The sequence below is a fragment of the Prionailurus viverrinus genome, chromosome C1 (assembly GCF_022837055.1).
Source record: "Prionailurus viverrinus isolate Anna chromosome C1, UM_Priviv_1.0, whole genome shotgun sequence".
NCBI classification, from domain to species: Eukaryota; Metazoa; Chordata; class Mammalia; order Carnivora; family Felidae; genus Prionailurus; species Prionailurus viverrinus.
This window is the reverse complement of record NC_062568.1, coordinates 25,429,508-25,448,282: the sequence shown is the minus strand read 5'-3', so window position 1 is coordinate 25,448,282 and position 18,775 is coordinate 25,429,508. Positions and strand designations below refer to the sequence as shown.

At 40.5% G+C, this 18,775-nt stretch overlaps 1 protein-coding gene across 4 annotated transcripts in view; it reads left to right on the top strand.

Annotated features, from left to right (window-relative positions):
• PARD3B (par-3 family cell polarity regulator beta) overlaps nt 1-18,775 on the top strand; it is a 1,023,096-nt gene that overhangs the window by 901,048 nt on the left and 103,273 nt on the right. For all 4 annotated transcript variants that reach the window (XM_047872373.1, XM_047872372.1, XM_047872376.1 and 1 more), the window contains one exon: nt 16,191-16,323. In XM_047872373.1, the coding sequence (XP_047728329.1) occupies nt 16,191-16,323 (133 nt within the window). The remainder of the gene's footprint in view (nt 1-16,190; nt 16,324-18,775) is intronic.

The following is an 18,775-nucleotide window of genomic DNA, read 5'->3' as shown; positions in this document are numbered from 1 at the left end:
CACTGCTTGATATCTTTTCCCATTGCTTTGTGTATTGTCTCCTTACTAGAATATAAGGCCATGAGGTTGTGGGTCTCATACTCCCCTTACATTTCCCCAGGACCTAGACGCATTGTTAGGGAATACTAGGTGCTCAGTAAGTATCTGCTGAATGAATGTAAGAATCTTGAAGGATTTCACAGGTAGAGACTCATTCCTTTAGCTACTGTGCCAACTCAACTACTCACACTGGAAAAACACCTGTGAACAGCCCCTGTCCTCACACTTTCTATTCTTCTGGACGTAGGCAGACAGACAGAAATGAACAACGAAACAAGGAAGATCTCTTCAGAGAGTGATCAGCGCTACAAAGGAAACAAACCAGCGGGGTAGGGAGTGACTGGAAGGGCTCTGCATGATCAGGTGGCCAGAGAAGGCTCCCCCGGCAAGGGAGAGCATGCCCTGAAACATCTGAGGCAGAGTGTGTCAGGGAGAAGCAACAGCAGCTACAGACTCCTAGAGCTGTGACCAGCTTGGGCTGCCCACAGGGCAGGGGAACTAAGAAGGAAGCTGCTGGGCACGGTAGAGAATGGTCGGTGATAAGGCACAGAGGGGGCAGGGTCCAGTTCAGTGAAGAGCGACCACATGGACCATGGGGAGTGGTGTGAGGATGAGTCCACACATAATGACAAGGCAGTGGATGGTTTTAAAGTAAAGACTGATATCATCTTAATTATATTGTTTAAGAGGGAGGAGAAATAATTACAGGCGGAAGAGGTGGTATGGATGAAGGCATGGAGGAGGGGGTGCGGGTGAAAGCTGAGGGGGAGTTTAGGGAAAAACAAACATTTCCCTAAAGACCAGATTGCAAGTGGGGCTAGAGGAGCGGAAGGCTGGGTTGGAGATGTAAGAAATGGGAAGAGAGCAGAGGGGTTCTTAAAGCAAGAGAAGGACGTAAGCGGAACCGCGCCTTAGGAAGGCTAATTTGGCAGCAGATAAGAAGAGAATCCCAGCCGAGAGACTAGTTGCCAAGCTGTTATCATGGTCCAAACAATGAGTATATGAACTAGGCTTATAAGAAGGAATGCGTGGAGGGAGGGGCATATTGCTAGACACAACTGATTACAACTGATTGGATGTAGAATCCATGAGAGGAAAGAAGTTAACCATAATCTAAAAAATATTGATATCAACAGTGGCTTGCTTCTTGAATCCTTATCATGTGCCAGGCATCATTCTGACTACTTTAAATTTAATAACGCATTCAATCCTCAGATCATACGCATAAGGTCTTACTATCATCATCCCCATTTCACAGATAGAGAAGTTACCTGACATCCCCAAGGCAGCCTGTCCTCTGAATGCTAATCACTGTTCCCAACCTTGATGAACATGAAGAAGGAACTGAAAAGCCAGGAAAATAGTAGGGAAGGTGGATTTTAGGGGAGAGGTGAGGAGGTTGTTTCTGGAGAAGATGAGTGTAAGATATCGGTACATTTCAGGTACAAATGTGGAGCAAGGACTGAGCCTGGTCTTTGGGGTGCCCTCAAAGTATCGTAGCTAGAGATGCACACTTTCATGCAGGAGGACCGTGTTGAGTACATGCGCCATGTGAGTCACCCTGGTGGTCATCTGTTGAATGGATGGATCAGTCGATGAGTGCACATGAGAAGGAATATAATAATCAAAGCCCAAGGAGTAAACAGTATCCCCAGGGGTGAAAATATAGACAAGAAGCAGTTAGAGAGTCTTAGAGAAGGCCGGCATTTAGAGCGACGTTGAAGGAAACAATGAGATCAAAGAAGTAAGGAAACAAAGAGAGACTTGCCAAGAGACTTCCTGCCCAGAGTCCAGTCCTGCAGAGAGGTTAGGATTCTGCTGAGCCTCGAGGGCGCACTTTTGGCAGTGGTGAAAGTGCAAACCAGACTGGCATGAGCCCAAAGGAGAGGATGGAGGTGACGAAAGGAGACAAAGGACCATTCTTTTTAAAAGTTTAGTGAAAAGAGGGAGGGAGAGAGAGAGAGAGAGACAGAAGGCAGCAGCTTGAGGGACGAGTAGGGGCTACTGGACAGTAACACTTTGTAAAGGCTTTTATTGCTACTGAAAGAAGAGAATGAGGAATAGAATCTTCTGGGCCTCTGCAGGGGTGTGAGTGTCTATACCTGTGCTGACACGAGCAATGGGGGCCCGATCTGTGTAACAGCAGGATTACATCAAGCCTTAGGCACCACTTAATTCAGAGCCATGCCCTGGCAAAAACCCTCCCAGGGTGGGTACCTGGGATAATAGCCAGCTGGATTAATTTGGTGACACCCTCATTTAGATGAGGGTAGAAAGTACTGATGTCATCATGCTGCTGACTTTATAGAGAAGCAAGGCTTATTTCCTCACTGACAAGAATTTGTGGCACTCAGCAGCTGTTTAAAAAAAAGAGAGAGAGAGGTTCCCTCCACCCCCTTCTTCAGACTTCTCTGGACTTACATCTGTCTTCCCAGCTGTGAGCCGCTGAATTCCAGGGTGCAAAACCAAGGGAGATAAGTGGGAGGGGCGTACAAATAATGATTACATGCTGCTTAAATATAAATCTTGGTTTATTGTGTGTTCGTGGGCACATGCCTTCAAATTCAAGTGTGCGCCTCTCTCCCTCTCTCTCTCTCTCTCTCTCTCTCTCTCTTCCTATCTGTCTGTAAACCGTGATGGTATTAAGCCTATGTTTTAATAAATATTTTGTTTGCTCTATTCCCATTAATATTCATAGGGAAGGGAGCACTTTGGGTTTTGTGATTTCTAATAAACATTGATGGTGTTACTAGTTTGTACTAAGCATTCAGTATGCTCCATCAAAATGGCAGCTCTAATTAGGTTCCTTGAATTAGCTAATGGATTTTGAGAAAGATGGCTTAGAAAGCTCTTACAGCTGTCCAAGATATTCCTGCCATGGCAGAAAGACAAAAGGCCCCTGGAAGCTACAGACTTCAGAGCTTTAGAAATGCAGCTGACAGTTAAAAAGATAAATTACATTCATATTTTTCCAGTGAAAGTCCTAATACTGAATTAATGTTATTCCTGTAGTGAACATCCATTAAGAAGCTCATTTTATTATAAGGGTGCATTGTGACCATTAGCTCTTTTCTTTGGCCCCCTCCCCACTCCTCCTCTCCTTTTTCTCCCTCCAATTCCCCAGATATTTTGGATATAGTATTAAAAAGCTTCTTTGAAGGAGAGGAAATAATTCCCCTTCTTTTTGTAGTTTATACATTTAAAGCTCTCTCAGATATACAGTAGGATTCAGTTGAAAAAACTGTCAAGGTAAGTAATAAATAAAGACATAATATAGTGATTCAATTTAAGCCGTCCGGCTTATATTTTATGTAGAACTTGGGAGGGGAAAAAAGAAAAAAAAGCTCCTAGCTAGTGGGCTTGTTTACTCTTGGATAAAAGATGATTTTGTTGTTGAGTGGGAACTATCTCAAAGAAAATGTGATACCTCCTCCTTTCATCTTACATGGGATGTACAAAATGATGTGGCATCATTCAACGTGTTCTTTACTTTTCCTCTCTAAGAACGAGCTTCTTTAACAAAATGATGAATTGATGACATCTGAATGACTATACTTAATACATCTGCAAATAGGGAGAAAAAATAGTTGTTAGTGGAATGGATAGTGATAAAGTTCGTGACAAATAGCGTAATTCAGGGAAAATATACAGCCACCCATAAGCTTCCTGTAGCTGGATATGTGAATACTCATTAACTGTCTAACTGTGCCCCACATAGCATTTTGCTTTCAGTTTATCCACTTAGAAAACCAATACCTGTTACTTTTTAATCTGCAAAGTTACCTTTCTCTAAGAACACAGTAAATCCTTTAGGGGAATGTTTCCTGGGTCGTTAACTCTCAACCGTCCAAATTCTGTTTTCCCCGTTTGAGTCTTTGTAGCGCGTCTGTTTTTCTAAGTCCTGCCTGCCTTTTGGCCTTTTTTCTGCTCATTAGTACCTTACCCAAATGAGGGGCTGGGCATGGAAAAGAATGTGCAACTTAAGGCAATTAATTGGGGGATTGTTTACAGCTCTCGGAAAACACTCACTGGGAAAGAAACTAAAGTTGTTGGTGTAAATGAGAGTTTGGGAAGTCATCTGTAGTGCCTATTTTTCATGTTCTTCCAAATCTCCCATTTCTACGGATAATTGAGAGCTGACTAAAATACTGTTGCCCATAAAGCTTTGGAACTAGGGAAGAAATAAGAAGGAATAGTGTTGATGCAACATATAAGTTACAGATCAGACAGCTGCTTTGCCTCAGTCTGATATAAATAAAACAGAAAAGCATTGTTATGTGAAGTGCCGGGGGGGAAAAAAAAGATACTCAATTATTCCCCACACGTGACTTTGCCATGATGGATAAAAGGCATAATTGACATCATGTTTATTGAAAAAACTAGCAACTGTCACACTGTGGAGAGGCTACTGAAAGCTGGGGGAAGGCATGTTTTTTATTCATTTTCACTGTGGGTTATTTATAGAGTCCAATTGTCAGCAGCGTAGTGCCTAATTTCCCCTCTTCTTTGATAGTCGACGACTCATTCACTTTTCAGATCAAGAAGACAGCTACAAATTGCCCCATGGCACATACTCAGGCACTACCATTACCTCGCCTGAATGGAGCAACGGCTATTTATTAATTAAGATTCTGTGACTACTTTCCCTTAAAGTGCCAGTGAAAATAAAAGTCTTTGTCAACCCATAATGGGTTGGTTTCATTGGCTTTGTTTTGTTTTTTTAACTTTTTGCCCTCCGATTTGGCAGCCAGTGCCCTATTCCTAATGGGAAATTTATCACTGTATTAACAATGCGTCATGCTTCATCACCAGTTAATGTTACTGGTTAAACAAGAGCTCTGGTTTTAGAATGTTCAGTTTTCAAGTTGAAAGAAAGGCGCAATGTCCCGTTGCCTTGAACTAAATTGGCCCTCCAGGCACAGTATCCAACAATTAGGGAAGTAGAAATGGAAGAGGACTTTGGTCAGTGATTTGGTCAACCAGGTAGCTTGAACTCTATACACACCCTAGAAATGATTGAAGGTGAGGGTAAGAAAGCCCCACAGAGGTCCACTGGTTCCTTTCATAGTTATGACATGTGGGAGTCAGAGAAAGTAAGGTTCTCCCAGGATTATCCTGATGGAAAGAATAATTCTGATGATGACACCGACCCTATTTGAAATCCTCCAGTGATTCCACATCAGTGTCCCTTCTGGAAAGATTGACACGTGGAGCTATTCAAGTCCTACCGGCTCCATTTCCCAGAATTTCTCCACCCACTCTCACACGTGTGCCGTGCCTGACCATGTGCCCCATCATGCTGCCATCCTTTGACAGGGGATGTGCCTTCCACTGGCACGCCCAGCCACCCTCTCCTTACCCTTGCTCTTCTTTTTTTCCTTTTCTCTGGCCTCTGCAAACAGACCTAATCACCTCTCCTCTGGGCTGCTGCAGGACTTCATTATGCCTCATGATACTGCCACGGAATAATTGCCACATTAGGCTGTAATTATTTACTTATGTCTCCATGTCCCCCCCACAAAGCTGTGAAATATCTCTAGGATCGAGTCTGGGTCTTAATCACCATTACTGCACCAGGGCCAGGGGCATAGCAGTATTTAAGAATAAATAAATGTAAGTTTGAATAAATGAAAACATTCAGAGGGTTTTTAGAAAACTTATAAAAATAATTGATGATCTAAGTTTGATACCAATTTGTTACTTTCTATTCCACTTGGAAAAGAAAGTTACCATGCCCCTAAGAAGGATCTTTAAGAATCTGAACATCTTTTAAAAACAACTGAAACCGGCGGTGGGAGATGATAACGTAAACTGTCTCTATCCCATAAATCCCTCATGTCAGAAGGTCAACATGAGGTTACAAGGTTACCAGAGCTCACTTTACACCCAGGTAAATGAGAGCTCTGGAACATTCTTGGGTTTGACACCCTTTGGGACCTAAGTAGCTGTTAACTTTTTATGTGGCTCTTTGAAGCTGCGAATCTATTTGAATTGGGTAATTATCATAACTCTATTTAAAATTGCAGAAGAGTTCAGCATTTGTGCATATAGGTATAAAAGGAACGAATGGAATTAAGCTAATATCAAAACACGTTCTAAATAAGTTCCTGGACTTAACTGATTTTATGCTAATCATATCAGAATACTGCATATCAAATTCTGTGTTTATGAACTAGTATGACTTAGCCCCATGTGTGTGATAATTAAGATCGGCCCCACAATCACATACCTATGTGACTCACGCATTCCTGTTGGATGTTTAGACAGTTTATTATATATCCCTTTAATGGGTACGAAAGTAAGGTCTAGCTTCCATATCACATGTACTTAGAAGGTTTTGTCTCCTAACATGTAGTGTTGAGCTCCTTAATCACAGTCTTTCGCTTTTTTTAATCAGAACACTTGTTTTTTTTTCTTTTTTAATATTCTTTTCTCTTTGTTACTTTAGTTATTTTCCCAACCTTTGCTATTGGAAGGGGGGGAAAAGTCTTGTTATGTGAGTAAATAATTGCTATTTTTATCTACTGACATTTGGTTACCACAGCAGCATACAATAGCCTATCTTGACTGATACTATCCTCTAAAACAAAAACAAAACAAAAACAAAAAACCCACCATCCATACACTAAATCACTTACAATCTCTAAATTCTGTAATCGATTAGGCCTTATTTTCTTATTGTCTGAAAGGAAAGGTCTAGCTGTCCAGCTGTCAGGAATCAGTGGCCTTTGATGGCATTCCATGATCCCCTGGGAGAAGACAGACCTTCTACGTTGCTTCCTCTGAGGAGGAAGGAATTTCACGGGGGCCTAGGGAATTCCCAAGGTTTTATGGCCTGCAGCCCACAAAGGCTTATTTTTCCCAGAATTGACCCTAAAAGTTTAATCCACATCTAAATGTCAATATATTCCTAAAACTCGGGCTGTGTTGGATTTAAGCCTAAAATACAATAATTTTATCTTGCAAGTCCTGCAATTGTTGGTGAGAATTTCTTTGAGGAGGGGTGTGTGTGTGTGTGTGTGTGTGTGTGTGTGTGTGTGTAGTATCATTAATTTGTTCAAGTACTATATAAGCAACAAAAGTTTATTTCTCTTTAAGTCGCTTTTGTTCAACTCAAGAAGGTGAATAACCGTTAACATAATGCAAGTTGTATAGGTTTCTTCCATTTACTTTTTTATCAATGCTTTGCTAAAAATTTCTTTTGGACTATAAAATTGTTCAAGAAAACTTGGAACGTTTAATGTGGAATCATGTCTCAAGGTTAGTTTCTAGAAACAAAAGTTATGCGTAGTCAGAATTAACCTTGGAAAACACTTTCGGAGAGTACTGGATTGGACCCTACCTGTAATCTTTCACCATACCCATCCAACAGAGTTTCTTTTAGCACTGTATCAGATAGCTATTCCTCTGGTTGGACACCAGCTGAAGCGGTTGGCTTGCACATAAGGAGCCGTGCTGTATAAGTAATGCGTATCTTAAAATATTGGAATCATCTAAGGGCACCTGAGTGGCTCAGTCAGTTAACGACCAACTTCATGATCTTACGGTTCATGGGTCCGAGCCGTGCATCAGGCTCTGTGCTGACAGCTCGGATTCTCTGTCTGCCTCTCTCCCTGCCCCTCTCCCACTCGCACTCTGTCTCTCTGTCTCTGTCTCTCTCTCTCTCAAAAATAAATAAACATTAAAAACAATTTTTTGAACACTGGAATCATCTTCAGCACAATGTAAAGCATACATTATGAGAGACACTTAGGAGCAGACACCAGCTGAGGGATATCAACCCAGCTCATGTCCAAGACCACCTGTTTATTACATGGAATGGCCAATGGGAAAACTATCACTATTTAAATTGCTATTTTCCCCAGGCTCTCATTTCTGTCTAAGCTTAATAATTTGGTGCATCACTTAAATACAGTTAAATGGTACAATATCACTATAACTCAGCCATTTAAGATGAGCTGTAACTGTATGAATTATGGTGCAGAGTATGGTTTATTTATCATCTTTAACAGAAGACACAGTGGATTCACAGTTCCAGATTGGTCCAAATCTATTTTTCTTTGCATCTATGCATGCTTGTTTTGCAAAGATGTAGAGTAGAAATGAAAGGCTACTTTTTCTGCCTTCCAGTTTGAACTTTTCAACTATATTTTAAAATCGTTCTCAAGAAATGAAAATTACCATATGAAACACTTGATAGATTCTTTCTGTGACCCCCACATATTTTATATTGTTAATAAAATTGGGAAAATTTTTCAAGACAATGTGTATCATATGCTTATACATAACTTTGAGTGTATCTAAACCATGTAAGGCTCAAAAACACTGCCCTGTGTCAGAGGAGATATATTAGAATACTATTCAAAATATGAATAACTCAAATGGATATTTTATGACTAATGTCAAAACTGGCTTCTGAAATTTGAACATAGCCAGAAGGTCATTGTACAGTATCAGAATAATGCAATTATGTGTTACAGGCTTATAATGGCGAGTTGAGGCTATGAATAATAACTTGTGTGTTGTTGAATTGTGAATAACCGTATCGCTCCTAAGAAATTTCCACTTTGGCTAGAAATGGCCATAGAAAAGCAGAATGTTCTGATTAGAGCAGGGCCTCGCATTGTCTCAAGTGATAAAGAGCAAAGGTAGAGCAATGCCTTTTATCAGTAAAGGAGATGACATTGATCTGGTGAGATTCTTAGTCACAACAATCAATCACAGGGGAGAAAGTTGTCCTTCATGCATCAATGAGATTACTTTCAACAGTAAATGGTAGCTGTGGTTCATGGTGTGAGTGGAAATGCTTACCATTATGCAATCAAAAGTGCCAAGGGAGGGGGCCTTTATTTCCACTAAGGTTTGATTCATTGGGGTCAAGGTCCAGTCCAGGGTTAAGACTTCGCGGACAAATCTTCACGACATAGGAGTCAGAGGGTCAGTTCACCAAACTAGGGATAGAAATACTAAGACGAGGATCTTAAAGAGAGCAGATGCTGAAAACAGAAAACATGTGGAGAAAGACAAAAGGTCAGACTCGGGTTGCCATGGCAAAATCGGGAGCCCAGGTAGGCCAAGTCACATTGTCAGATTGTTGCATCTAGGTCAAAATGCCACGGGCGGCATCGGATAGCTGGGGCAAGGACCATGTTCAAGATTACAGGCTGAGCTAATACATCGTTGTGCTTTGTGGTTTTGTCTTCTTCTTTATGACCTTACTTGCTTATCAACCTCTCTGGACCAGTTTGTCAGCCTCCCCACAGGATCCTGACCTAAGGAGTGATTTTTTAGAGCCCTTAGAAATGTATATAAATACATGGTTTCCAAAGTTATGTACTAGTATAGAGCACTGTTTTTTGTTTGCAGATTCTGCCACCAGTTTTCTAGATGACATTAAATATTCTCTCAAAATGTCCAAGCATTGGTTCTTTACCTATTAAGTAGTATGTCAGAGATAATTGACAAAAGTAGGCCTCGGGGCACTTGGGTGGCTCAGTCGGTTAAGCGTCCGACTCTGGATTTTGGTTCAGGTCATGATCTCACAGTTCATGAGTTCGAGCCCCACATTGGGTTCTTCAGTGATGGCGTGGAGGCTGCTTGGATTCTCTCCTCCTCTTTGCCTCTCCCTAGCTTGTGCTCCCTCTCTCTCTCTCAAAATAAATAAATAATCTTACAATTTTTTTTTCTAAGAATCCATGTTTAAAAAAAAAAAGTAGGCCACAAAATAAAGGGGGATTCTAGATGTGAAAATTGTATTTTGTCTGTTAATATTATTTGCTCTTTCTCTAAACTCATAACTCTTAATACAGTAATTTTTAGGCAGTTGTAGTAAACAAAGGGCTCTTAATTGAGAGTAATTGTTTAATCAACAAGATAACTTAAATCTGATATAAATTAAATGTGTGTATGAGGAAAGGCATATTCTTGTTATTTAGGGCAATTTTTTTTGCAAAAGTAATTGCAAATCAGGGCCACCTTCATACACAGTGATGGCAAATTTGGAAGAAGTTAGAAGAATTCGTAAAAGTTGTGCATGAGTAGTCAGATGGGTCCCCAAATTTCACTGGACTAAACTTAAAAACCTTACTTGTCAATGTATCTTTGTAAAAAGAGATATTCTTTATAAGAAATTGGGAGCAGGGGGAAGACAGGGACTAAAACTGGATAATTTTCAGAACTATTCAGGACTAAAATATCACTTGAAGAGTGCTACGGAATTAATCCCCATTAAAAGCCACTATTTATTATTAAATCTCCTTTAGTATATTTGGGCTCACTATATAAGAGTGTTTTCACTGTGGAATGTTAATTTGTAGAGTATTAGTACAAGTGCTGTTGGGCTATAGTTTCCATAAATCTTCCAAATGCTTTTGAATTAATGATCATGAGTGCATTTATGAGAATCTCTCAAATTTTTCATTATATTTATGTTTTATTTGTTTATTATATTTATATTTTTTTATTATATTTATATCATCAAGTGTGTGAATGCCACAGAATCTCAGGTACTTTTGGGGTTCTGTTCACACTTTGAAAAAACTATGTGTATACACTATTTTCTATGACAGAACTGTGGTACCACTAAATTTGAAATTGAAAGCTGTGATTATCTTTAGGTCCTTAAATGCAAAAAGACTAAACAAGCAATCTTTCCCGTAGGGGGAGAAACAGGAAGAGAATAGCATCTTGGCATTCTTAAAGGGTGCAAAAGTGTTTTCCTTTGCTCCTTATCTTTAAGATGCTAATCCTTTCTGATAAAACTTTTTAAATCACACCCTTTTGTAAATATAGAAAGAATAACACTATATTTATATAATTAAAATATTTATGGTAAGCATCAAAATAATATTTTTATAGTAATTCATAAAATATTAAGGAATCTGTCAAATCCCAAACTCAAAAACACTCCCTAGTCTACCGATTACTGTTGACATGCATTCATCTAATTTAAATGGTTTTATTCAGTGAGTTTGTAGGATTATCACATTAGGTAGGAATATTCCTGTTAAGGTTCCATTCTATAAAGACTGTTTCTTAACCACGTGGCCAGTTCTGGACCCCAGGCTGGTACCTTCAAATGAGGGCTGTACTCACCATAGTCAAACACTTCTTATTTAAAATGGAAAACCACATGTCTCAAGGCTATCTGAAAATGACACAGCTCTTTGGAATTCGTTATATACAGTTTCCTCGTAGGGTGCATGTAGTTACATGCATGCAAACTCAGGCACACACACAAAGTCATTGCGGATTAATTCACAAGTCCAGCAATGGTTCATTGCTAGCAATCAGTTCCCTCTCATGTAGCCAGTGGTGAATTGTACCAGGAGCAACGCTGGACGCCTCTGAGTCCTGGTCTTGGTCCAGAGTTTCTCTTTCATGTGGGATCTCCATCTTCTGTTGATTCCCCTTTGCGCCCCATTCATTTTTATACCACTTTCCCACAAAAGCTTGTCTAGAGATGTAATACTAATTACACAGAAATCCAGCATCATTCTTTAACGAATACAGACTTCATTGCATGTATATCTATTGCTTTAGCTACTTCGATTTCTGTTTTTATTGCAAAGATCTGTGCAAATAAAAGAATATCAAAAGGTATGGCTATAAACGTGCTCTGCTAAATTCCCTGTGCCTTGAAATGCCTGTGAACTTGTGCTACAAAATGCCTGCTGCATTTTAATGCCTTTCTTGCAGAGCAACATGATATGGTAGGAATCACACTGGTCCTGAAGTCACACAACTGCTGGTCTACCATCCACCAAGTATGCTACATAACTGCTTTGAGCCTCGGTACAGGCATCTGTGAAATGTCACTGACTATGTCATCCTTACAAATTTGATTGAGGATTAAAGGAGATGATGTATGTAAAGCATAAATATTATACTTAGGGCATCATAGAAGCTTAATACATGTTAGTTTCTTTTCTCCAGCCTGCAGCACTAATGGGAGGAGACCATGGCATACACAAATGAACACTCTGTGTAAAATGTACTTCAGCTGAGGTCACCATAAATTAGGAGCGTATGAAGAATAAGAAGAATCAGGGTAGATTTCAAAGGAGCAGATAATGCCTTACTGGGATGTTTATTGCATAAGGAAATATATTACTATAGGTTTACTGCATTTGGGAATATATTACTATAGGTGGCTATGAAGAAAATGACATGGTTTCTGAACTCCTTGACAACTTTAAACTCTGTCCAGCTCTAAAGTGTACTAAAAAGAGCCTGCTTAACTATACATCTGCCTTTAAAGGCATAAGCAGTATAATGTACAAGAAATCACTACAACATAAATCGTGTTTTGCTATGCTGCTTGCATTAATTTTACATAAAATGTCAGCACATGGAAAGTGCAGGAGCAGCACTGATTATCTACATATGAATACAGGTGGAATAGGGACTTTTTCGGTGAGCGTGGCCAACCTTAACTTCATCCAGGGAACAAATAATATAGAAAGGCTAATCTTCTAAGTAGGAACTCGGAGGTGGGGTTATTGATACTCTGGCTGCTTTTATACAGTTGCAAGACTATTGGTGTGATGTCATAATCTAATGAAACTTCTGAAGCTATTATGCAAAAGGTTCCTCAGCATCAAAAGATGCTTCAGAATCTCTTGGTAGATTGGTAGTGGCTTTCTGAAGTTCTGGGTTGAGAAGGATTCTAAGGCCATGTCTAGGTTCGTCAGGAAGGAAAGCTGTAATTGATTGCCTAGGTCCTTAGGTCCGCTCTGGGCAGGAAGTGGAAGGAGTGAAAGCCTGTATCAGTGTATTTGTTATGTAAGTGGTGCATATTTTATAGCTATTATAATTATTGCTGCTATTATGACACAGGTGTTTTTATATTCCTCTTCGAATTTCTACATCTTCAACACAAAATGGCATCAAGTAACTGCTTTCGTCACAATAGCTGTGCGTGTCATTTTTATTGACTTGATGGTAAATGTGTACTACCTGTGGAAAAGAGCTGAAAAATGAAATCAGAATTTGATCTTCCTCATTTTATTATATTAAATGCTTAATAAAATTAAGGGGAAAAGTCTGATACAGCTACTTAGGGCAGGATGAGGGTTGAAGAAAAAAAAGAGGGAGAGAGAGAGAGAGAGAGAGAGAAGGGTGAGATGCAGTCCCGGGTTATTACGAAAGGTTTGCACCATTTCCTTTAAAATATTCACACAAGGGAGAAGATACAGCGTGTTCTGCACTTATATGGTCCATGACTTTCTAGACTTTTTCCCTGTTTTTTCTCTGAAGCCAGATTTCTTTTCTGGGTAAATAGTCATGTTCCTGTCAGCCACAGGGGATTTTCTGAATCCTAAACAGCTGATTTTGTATTCCTGCCCCATTCCCTTTATTTGAGGACTAAAATCTGATCAAACCCATATTTTTTTTATTTTTAAATTTATGTATTTATAGACATATGGGAGAATAGTTTATAGTCTGAGTATGATTTTTTTTTCCATCACAAATGTAGGAAAATTGGGGGGAGTTTTAAAACAGGGTCTTATCAATTTTTCCCCCCTTATTACTGATGACTTCATCCTGCTTGAATTCAGCGCTTCAATTTCTTTGGGTAAACTAATAGATTATGTATGCAATGTTTTCACCGTGTTGATTGAACTCATCTGGTGAGTTAGAGCATGGCTCACACATTCACATCATTGGCAGAACCCTGTGCAGTGCACGCGGGCACGGGAGTCAGCTCACAGTACTCAAGAGGAGGGGAAACTGGTCCACATAGAGCTAGCCCACCTTGCCTGCCTTCTCACTGTTCGGAAAAGCATATCAGACGTTCCTTTGTATTATTGTTGTTATTGTCTTTTTCAAATGTTCAGAACCTTTTTTAAGTTTGTTTGTTGTTTTTTTTTTTTTGAGTTGACACACGTTACTTTAGTTTCAGGTGTGCACCATAGTGATCCAATGGTTCTTTTATGTTCTGCTGTGCTCCCCACAGGGGTGGCGACCATCTGTCACCATACAACATGGTTCTGGTACTCTTGACCCTATTCCCGATGCTGCACCTTTCGTCCCCATGACTTACTCATTCCAGAACTGGATGCCTGTACCTCCCTCTCCCCTTCACCCCTGTTGCTCTTCTGTTTCCTCCCTCCACCTCTGGCCACGACCAGCATGTTCTCTGTATTTACGAGTCTCATTTGTGCATTTTTGTTTAGAAACCTTCTACTTAAAAAAAAAAAAGCATAGCGGAGAAACGGAACTATCTGGAGAGTTTTTAAATGCAGATTGGAGAAAAATAAAGATACGTGATACCCAAGGGTTTGTCTTTTCTTAATAAAAAGCCTTGGCTACCGGGTGTCTATAGAGTGGTGTAGGAAGCCCAGAACCCCATGTGAACTTTGTAGAGATATTGTGAGACGCCACCGATTCGCTGTGAATCCAGTTTGGGAAGAATGCTTTTCTGCCACAAGATGTCCACTCACCGTTTTCTTTTTATGGTTTACAAGTATCATTTCAAAACAATTTTTTAACAAAACAGTAGATGACTTCTGTTGCTTTCAGACATCTCCTTTAACGAGAGGTCTCATTTAAACTTAAATCTCCACTGTAATATGCGGGGATCTTCTCGCAGGCACAGCTCTTCACGGTGGGTCTCTTCCTCCCTTTCACCACCTCGCCTGTTCCCCTTCCCTGCCCCCTCCCACGTACTCTGTATACTAGAGGGGTGAACCTCAGACCCATCAAACACAAGTGTCCTTATGGTGAATGCGTTGCTATGAATTGAGTGAAAGAACCAAAATTTGCAAGTGATATACCTCTGTCATTTATTAAATTCAAAATGTCCCTAAAGTCACCAGTATTCATTTGTATTCTAACTTGTTTTCTGAAGGAGAAGGGGAGAGGAGTGTGTTTTGCCCACGGTGTATGTGAGCCAGGGCAAAAGAAGTTGAGGACCACTGCTGGCCCAGACTGACTTCTTTGCACGCCCCCAAAGCAAGATGCTTCCTGATTTCTGTCCTTTGCGCTTCCCTTCCCTCCACCTGCCATTTCCCCACGTCACTTGTGTAGCTGTTGAGCGCCTATGTGTCCTTCAAGACTCAGCTAAGGTGTCGCCTCCTCTGTGGAGCTTTCCGTAGGCTTCTTCCATGGCCCTGCCCTCCCCCAGTCAGCTTACGCAGCCTTTGTCACTACAGTCTCTTTTGGGACCGCTATTGTAGCACCTGGCTTGTAGTCTTCTGTATCCTTTTCAGTCCCCTGCCTCCCAGACCATGTGTTTTTTGCAGACAACGGCTATGAACTGTTTGTTTTCATGTCCCCCCTGGATCTTAACATAGGGTCTGGCACAGTAGGACACTCAGTTATGCCTCAGACGAACCAGAGAAGTTGAACAATTGTTGAAATCTGCCTACCGTTCCCCTCTTGCTTCCCAGCCCTGAAATGCATCCCATGATTTTGTTCTGTTGAAATGATCATGACAAATCCGAGTTAAAAGGGAGCTACTGGCTGAACAGTTTGGGGTTGCATGGATGAGAACTGGAGAAATGGAAATTCCTAAGAGAAAAAAGTGACTGAAGTGGGGAAGGGAATCGTGGACAAGTAATGAAGAAGGCACAGTCTACTGTCACCCGTTTTTTTTTTTTAATTTTTCTTTTTACGTCTTGATATGGCTTCTCCCTTCTCTGCTTTCCCTATGTCCTGTGTGCCCATATACTGACATGGATCCTACCCCCCACGCCAAAAACTCATCAGTGTCATTGAAATGAAGACCAGCACATGCCAACTCTGTGTCACATCCAATATTCGGGTCAAACAACTGGCCTCAGATTGGCAACTTCTTATTTGAGAAAATGAAATACCTACTTTAAAATTAACCAAACTCTGTGGATATGATTATAAGAAAAAAGTGATGGCTCTTTTAATTGCTCTTAAGGTCAGGACCTTATCTTACCGTTTCACTCAAAAGGCATTTATTCATCCCAAGTCAGATGTTTTGACCCTTAGAGCTAAATGTATTTACATAAAGACCATTTTTGTTCACTTTTATTACTGATTTTACAGTTTTCCTAGAATTTTGAATTACATTATTGAATCTTCTAAATTTGGATGCTAGCTCCTTTACCAAGATCAAAAAGTGAGTGTCCAGGATGATGCACACCGGGTGACCATGTTTGTTTGATTATGTCCTCTAGTGGCCGTCCTCCAAGCGGAAGCACTGATCGAATCCAGAAGTTGCGGAAAGAGTATTATCAGGCACGGAGGGAAGGTTTCACCCTATATGAGGACGACGAGGGAAGAGCAAGGCTAGATTATGACTTTCAATGGGTAAGCCCATGCATGCCTGATTCCAATCATTGAATTCATCTTTACTGAGATCATTGCGAGCAGAACACGGCTAAGAATGTTCTATCCATATCAACTTATATTTAGGTTACTTGAGTTTCACAGATATGAACATTACCCAAACCACAGCCATCTTGTCCCACAGAAGTTGTTTACATAAATCAAACCACACTAATGCATAGTAGTTTATTTTAATTGCTTTCATATTTACTCTCTGTTGGACTTGTATACCAATGTGTTAGGGTGGAGCAGATGGTCGATATTTTAAAGAAGACAAGGAATCTTTGTCATCATCTACTGAGCCTTAATCTTTGCCTCCCATCTCTTGGGTTTCAGACATCTGGGCAAGCATTAACAGACCATGCACCATAAGCCATCTTTCCTTTGGAAAAGGTTATTAGACATAAATTTCAGAATGGTTCTCTTCAGAGATATCTGTTGTTTGTATGTTGCATCGGAACAATTCATTTTGCTGCTCGCTAAGATACTTTTATTTTGAGATGAGAACAGTCTTAGTATTAGAGGGTTCCCTTTGCCAAATCCCTCAACATTTACAGACTGAAAAGCATATTGTGTCCTCTAAAGAGAGATTCTGTGGGTTTTTCCAGGATAGCACGATTCATTCTCTTGTCTTTTTCAAGAAGTTAAGTCCGCACTGACAAAATACACTTAACTTTTGAATATCCACAAAAATACCAGAGGAGAGTACTTAGAGGTGGATTAAAGTACATGTCACATACTCAGAATAGTGCCTGCCACTGAGCTGGGGTTCAATAAATCTTGGCTCTCGTTACCAGTGTTATTGGGGCAGAGCTGTACGTGGTAATAGTGATGTCCTTGCGTGATGTCAGCTCTCACTCACCCTATTTGATGGTTACTGCCTTCTACTACGGTTTTTAGTGCTGTTTTGAGAGCCACATAAAGAACTCTCTTATCCCTGGTGGCCACTAAAGACACCAGCTCTTTTGAAGGACAAATCTATTAAAGGAAAGTTTCCTTTCCTGATTTGTACACTCATACTTATGCTCACCAGGTCGGGGTTGGGAGAGTAGAGTCCAGAAACCAAGCTGATTCCCTCTATCTTTCACTCTGGTGCCATGGCATCCCAGGCGTAGCACCTAGCACTTTTACACTAGCGTTTGAAAGTCAACGGCAGCACCCACCACTGTTGTGCAGAGCAACTGAAACTCCTCGGCCCAGTAGTTTCTTCCTTGTATGATAGGCTTTAAAAACACTAATCAGAAATGCAAATTAAGGATTGGCAGTCTCCTACCAAATGGCTTTGGCCTCTTCCAGAGATAGGCACTTTGTAACTATAGATCAAAACAAATAGCTTTTTATTGGTTTTATTACAGATGTTAGGATTAAACAGAATGGCATTTACAGTGATGGGGCCACTGGTCACCCAGACTCTCACGAACAGAAGCGAAAGATTTCCACAGAAGGACAATTTAAATAATAATTCATTTCAAACTTAACTGAGATCAACATATTAACTTTGATGACGGACCGTATGCATAAGATTCTGCTCCCTTGATGAAACAAATAAGCAATCAAATAAGAGAAGTCATTCTCACCATAAGCAGAACAGAACACCATGTCCAGGGCATCGAAAAGTTCTCCATCTCAACACCACTGTGAATTCCTATGAGCAAAATAAGGCAAGTAATTTTAGACCAAGAAGTCCTGGTTGTTTTGACCTTACTTTATAGGATCGCCTTATGTCAAGCTGAAAGGCTGAAGATACTTAACCTTCATGAGACCTGGAGTTTCCCCTGACCTTTACCAATTGTGAAATGGATAACCATCCACCCAGGTCCTCTCTATCTTAATGATTCAATTTTTATTCCAAGCAATGTGGAATTAGACAATCTAGTGAATAAAGAAGTATCTCTATTTTAATTTGTGTTTCCCATGCTCAAGTGTATTGAGCTTTGCCAAAAGCGACTGACTTTACGTTTCCCACACAAGTGGGGACTAAGGCTTCCCAAAGGGATGCTTGTGAAATGCACTCTCATAAAAGACTAGTGCTCTTTGGGATCGCCTGAGATATTCCAAACCAGGGATTCAAATCTCAGCAACCTTCCCTTCCATCCCCCCAAGCCAAGGAAAAACACTGGTATCTTTTGTCCAGCGCAGGCCAGAGAAATTACACCGTTGTCTTCCTACTTTTGGGTAGATCTAGGAAAGCAAGTTTAGAAAGTTAACATTTCATTCCTGCCGGTCAACCAGACCCAACAAGGCAGCTTTTATTCAGGCTGTGGTTCCTAATCAATCTGGTCTTTATCGTCAAGGACAGTGCCTGTTAAAATTGGATCATCAGCCCCTGAAAGAGAAGGGTGAGGCCCAAGAGAGGGCTCCCGGGTACTTCTCCACGTGGTCATCAAGATTTCCGACCCACAATTTTAGAAATAGGACATTGGCAGGGCGCCTG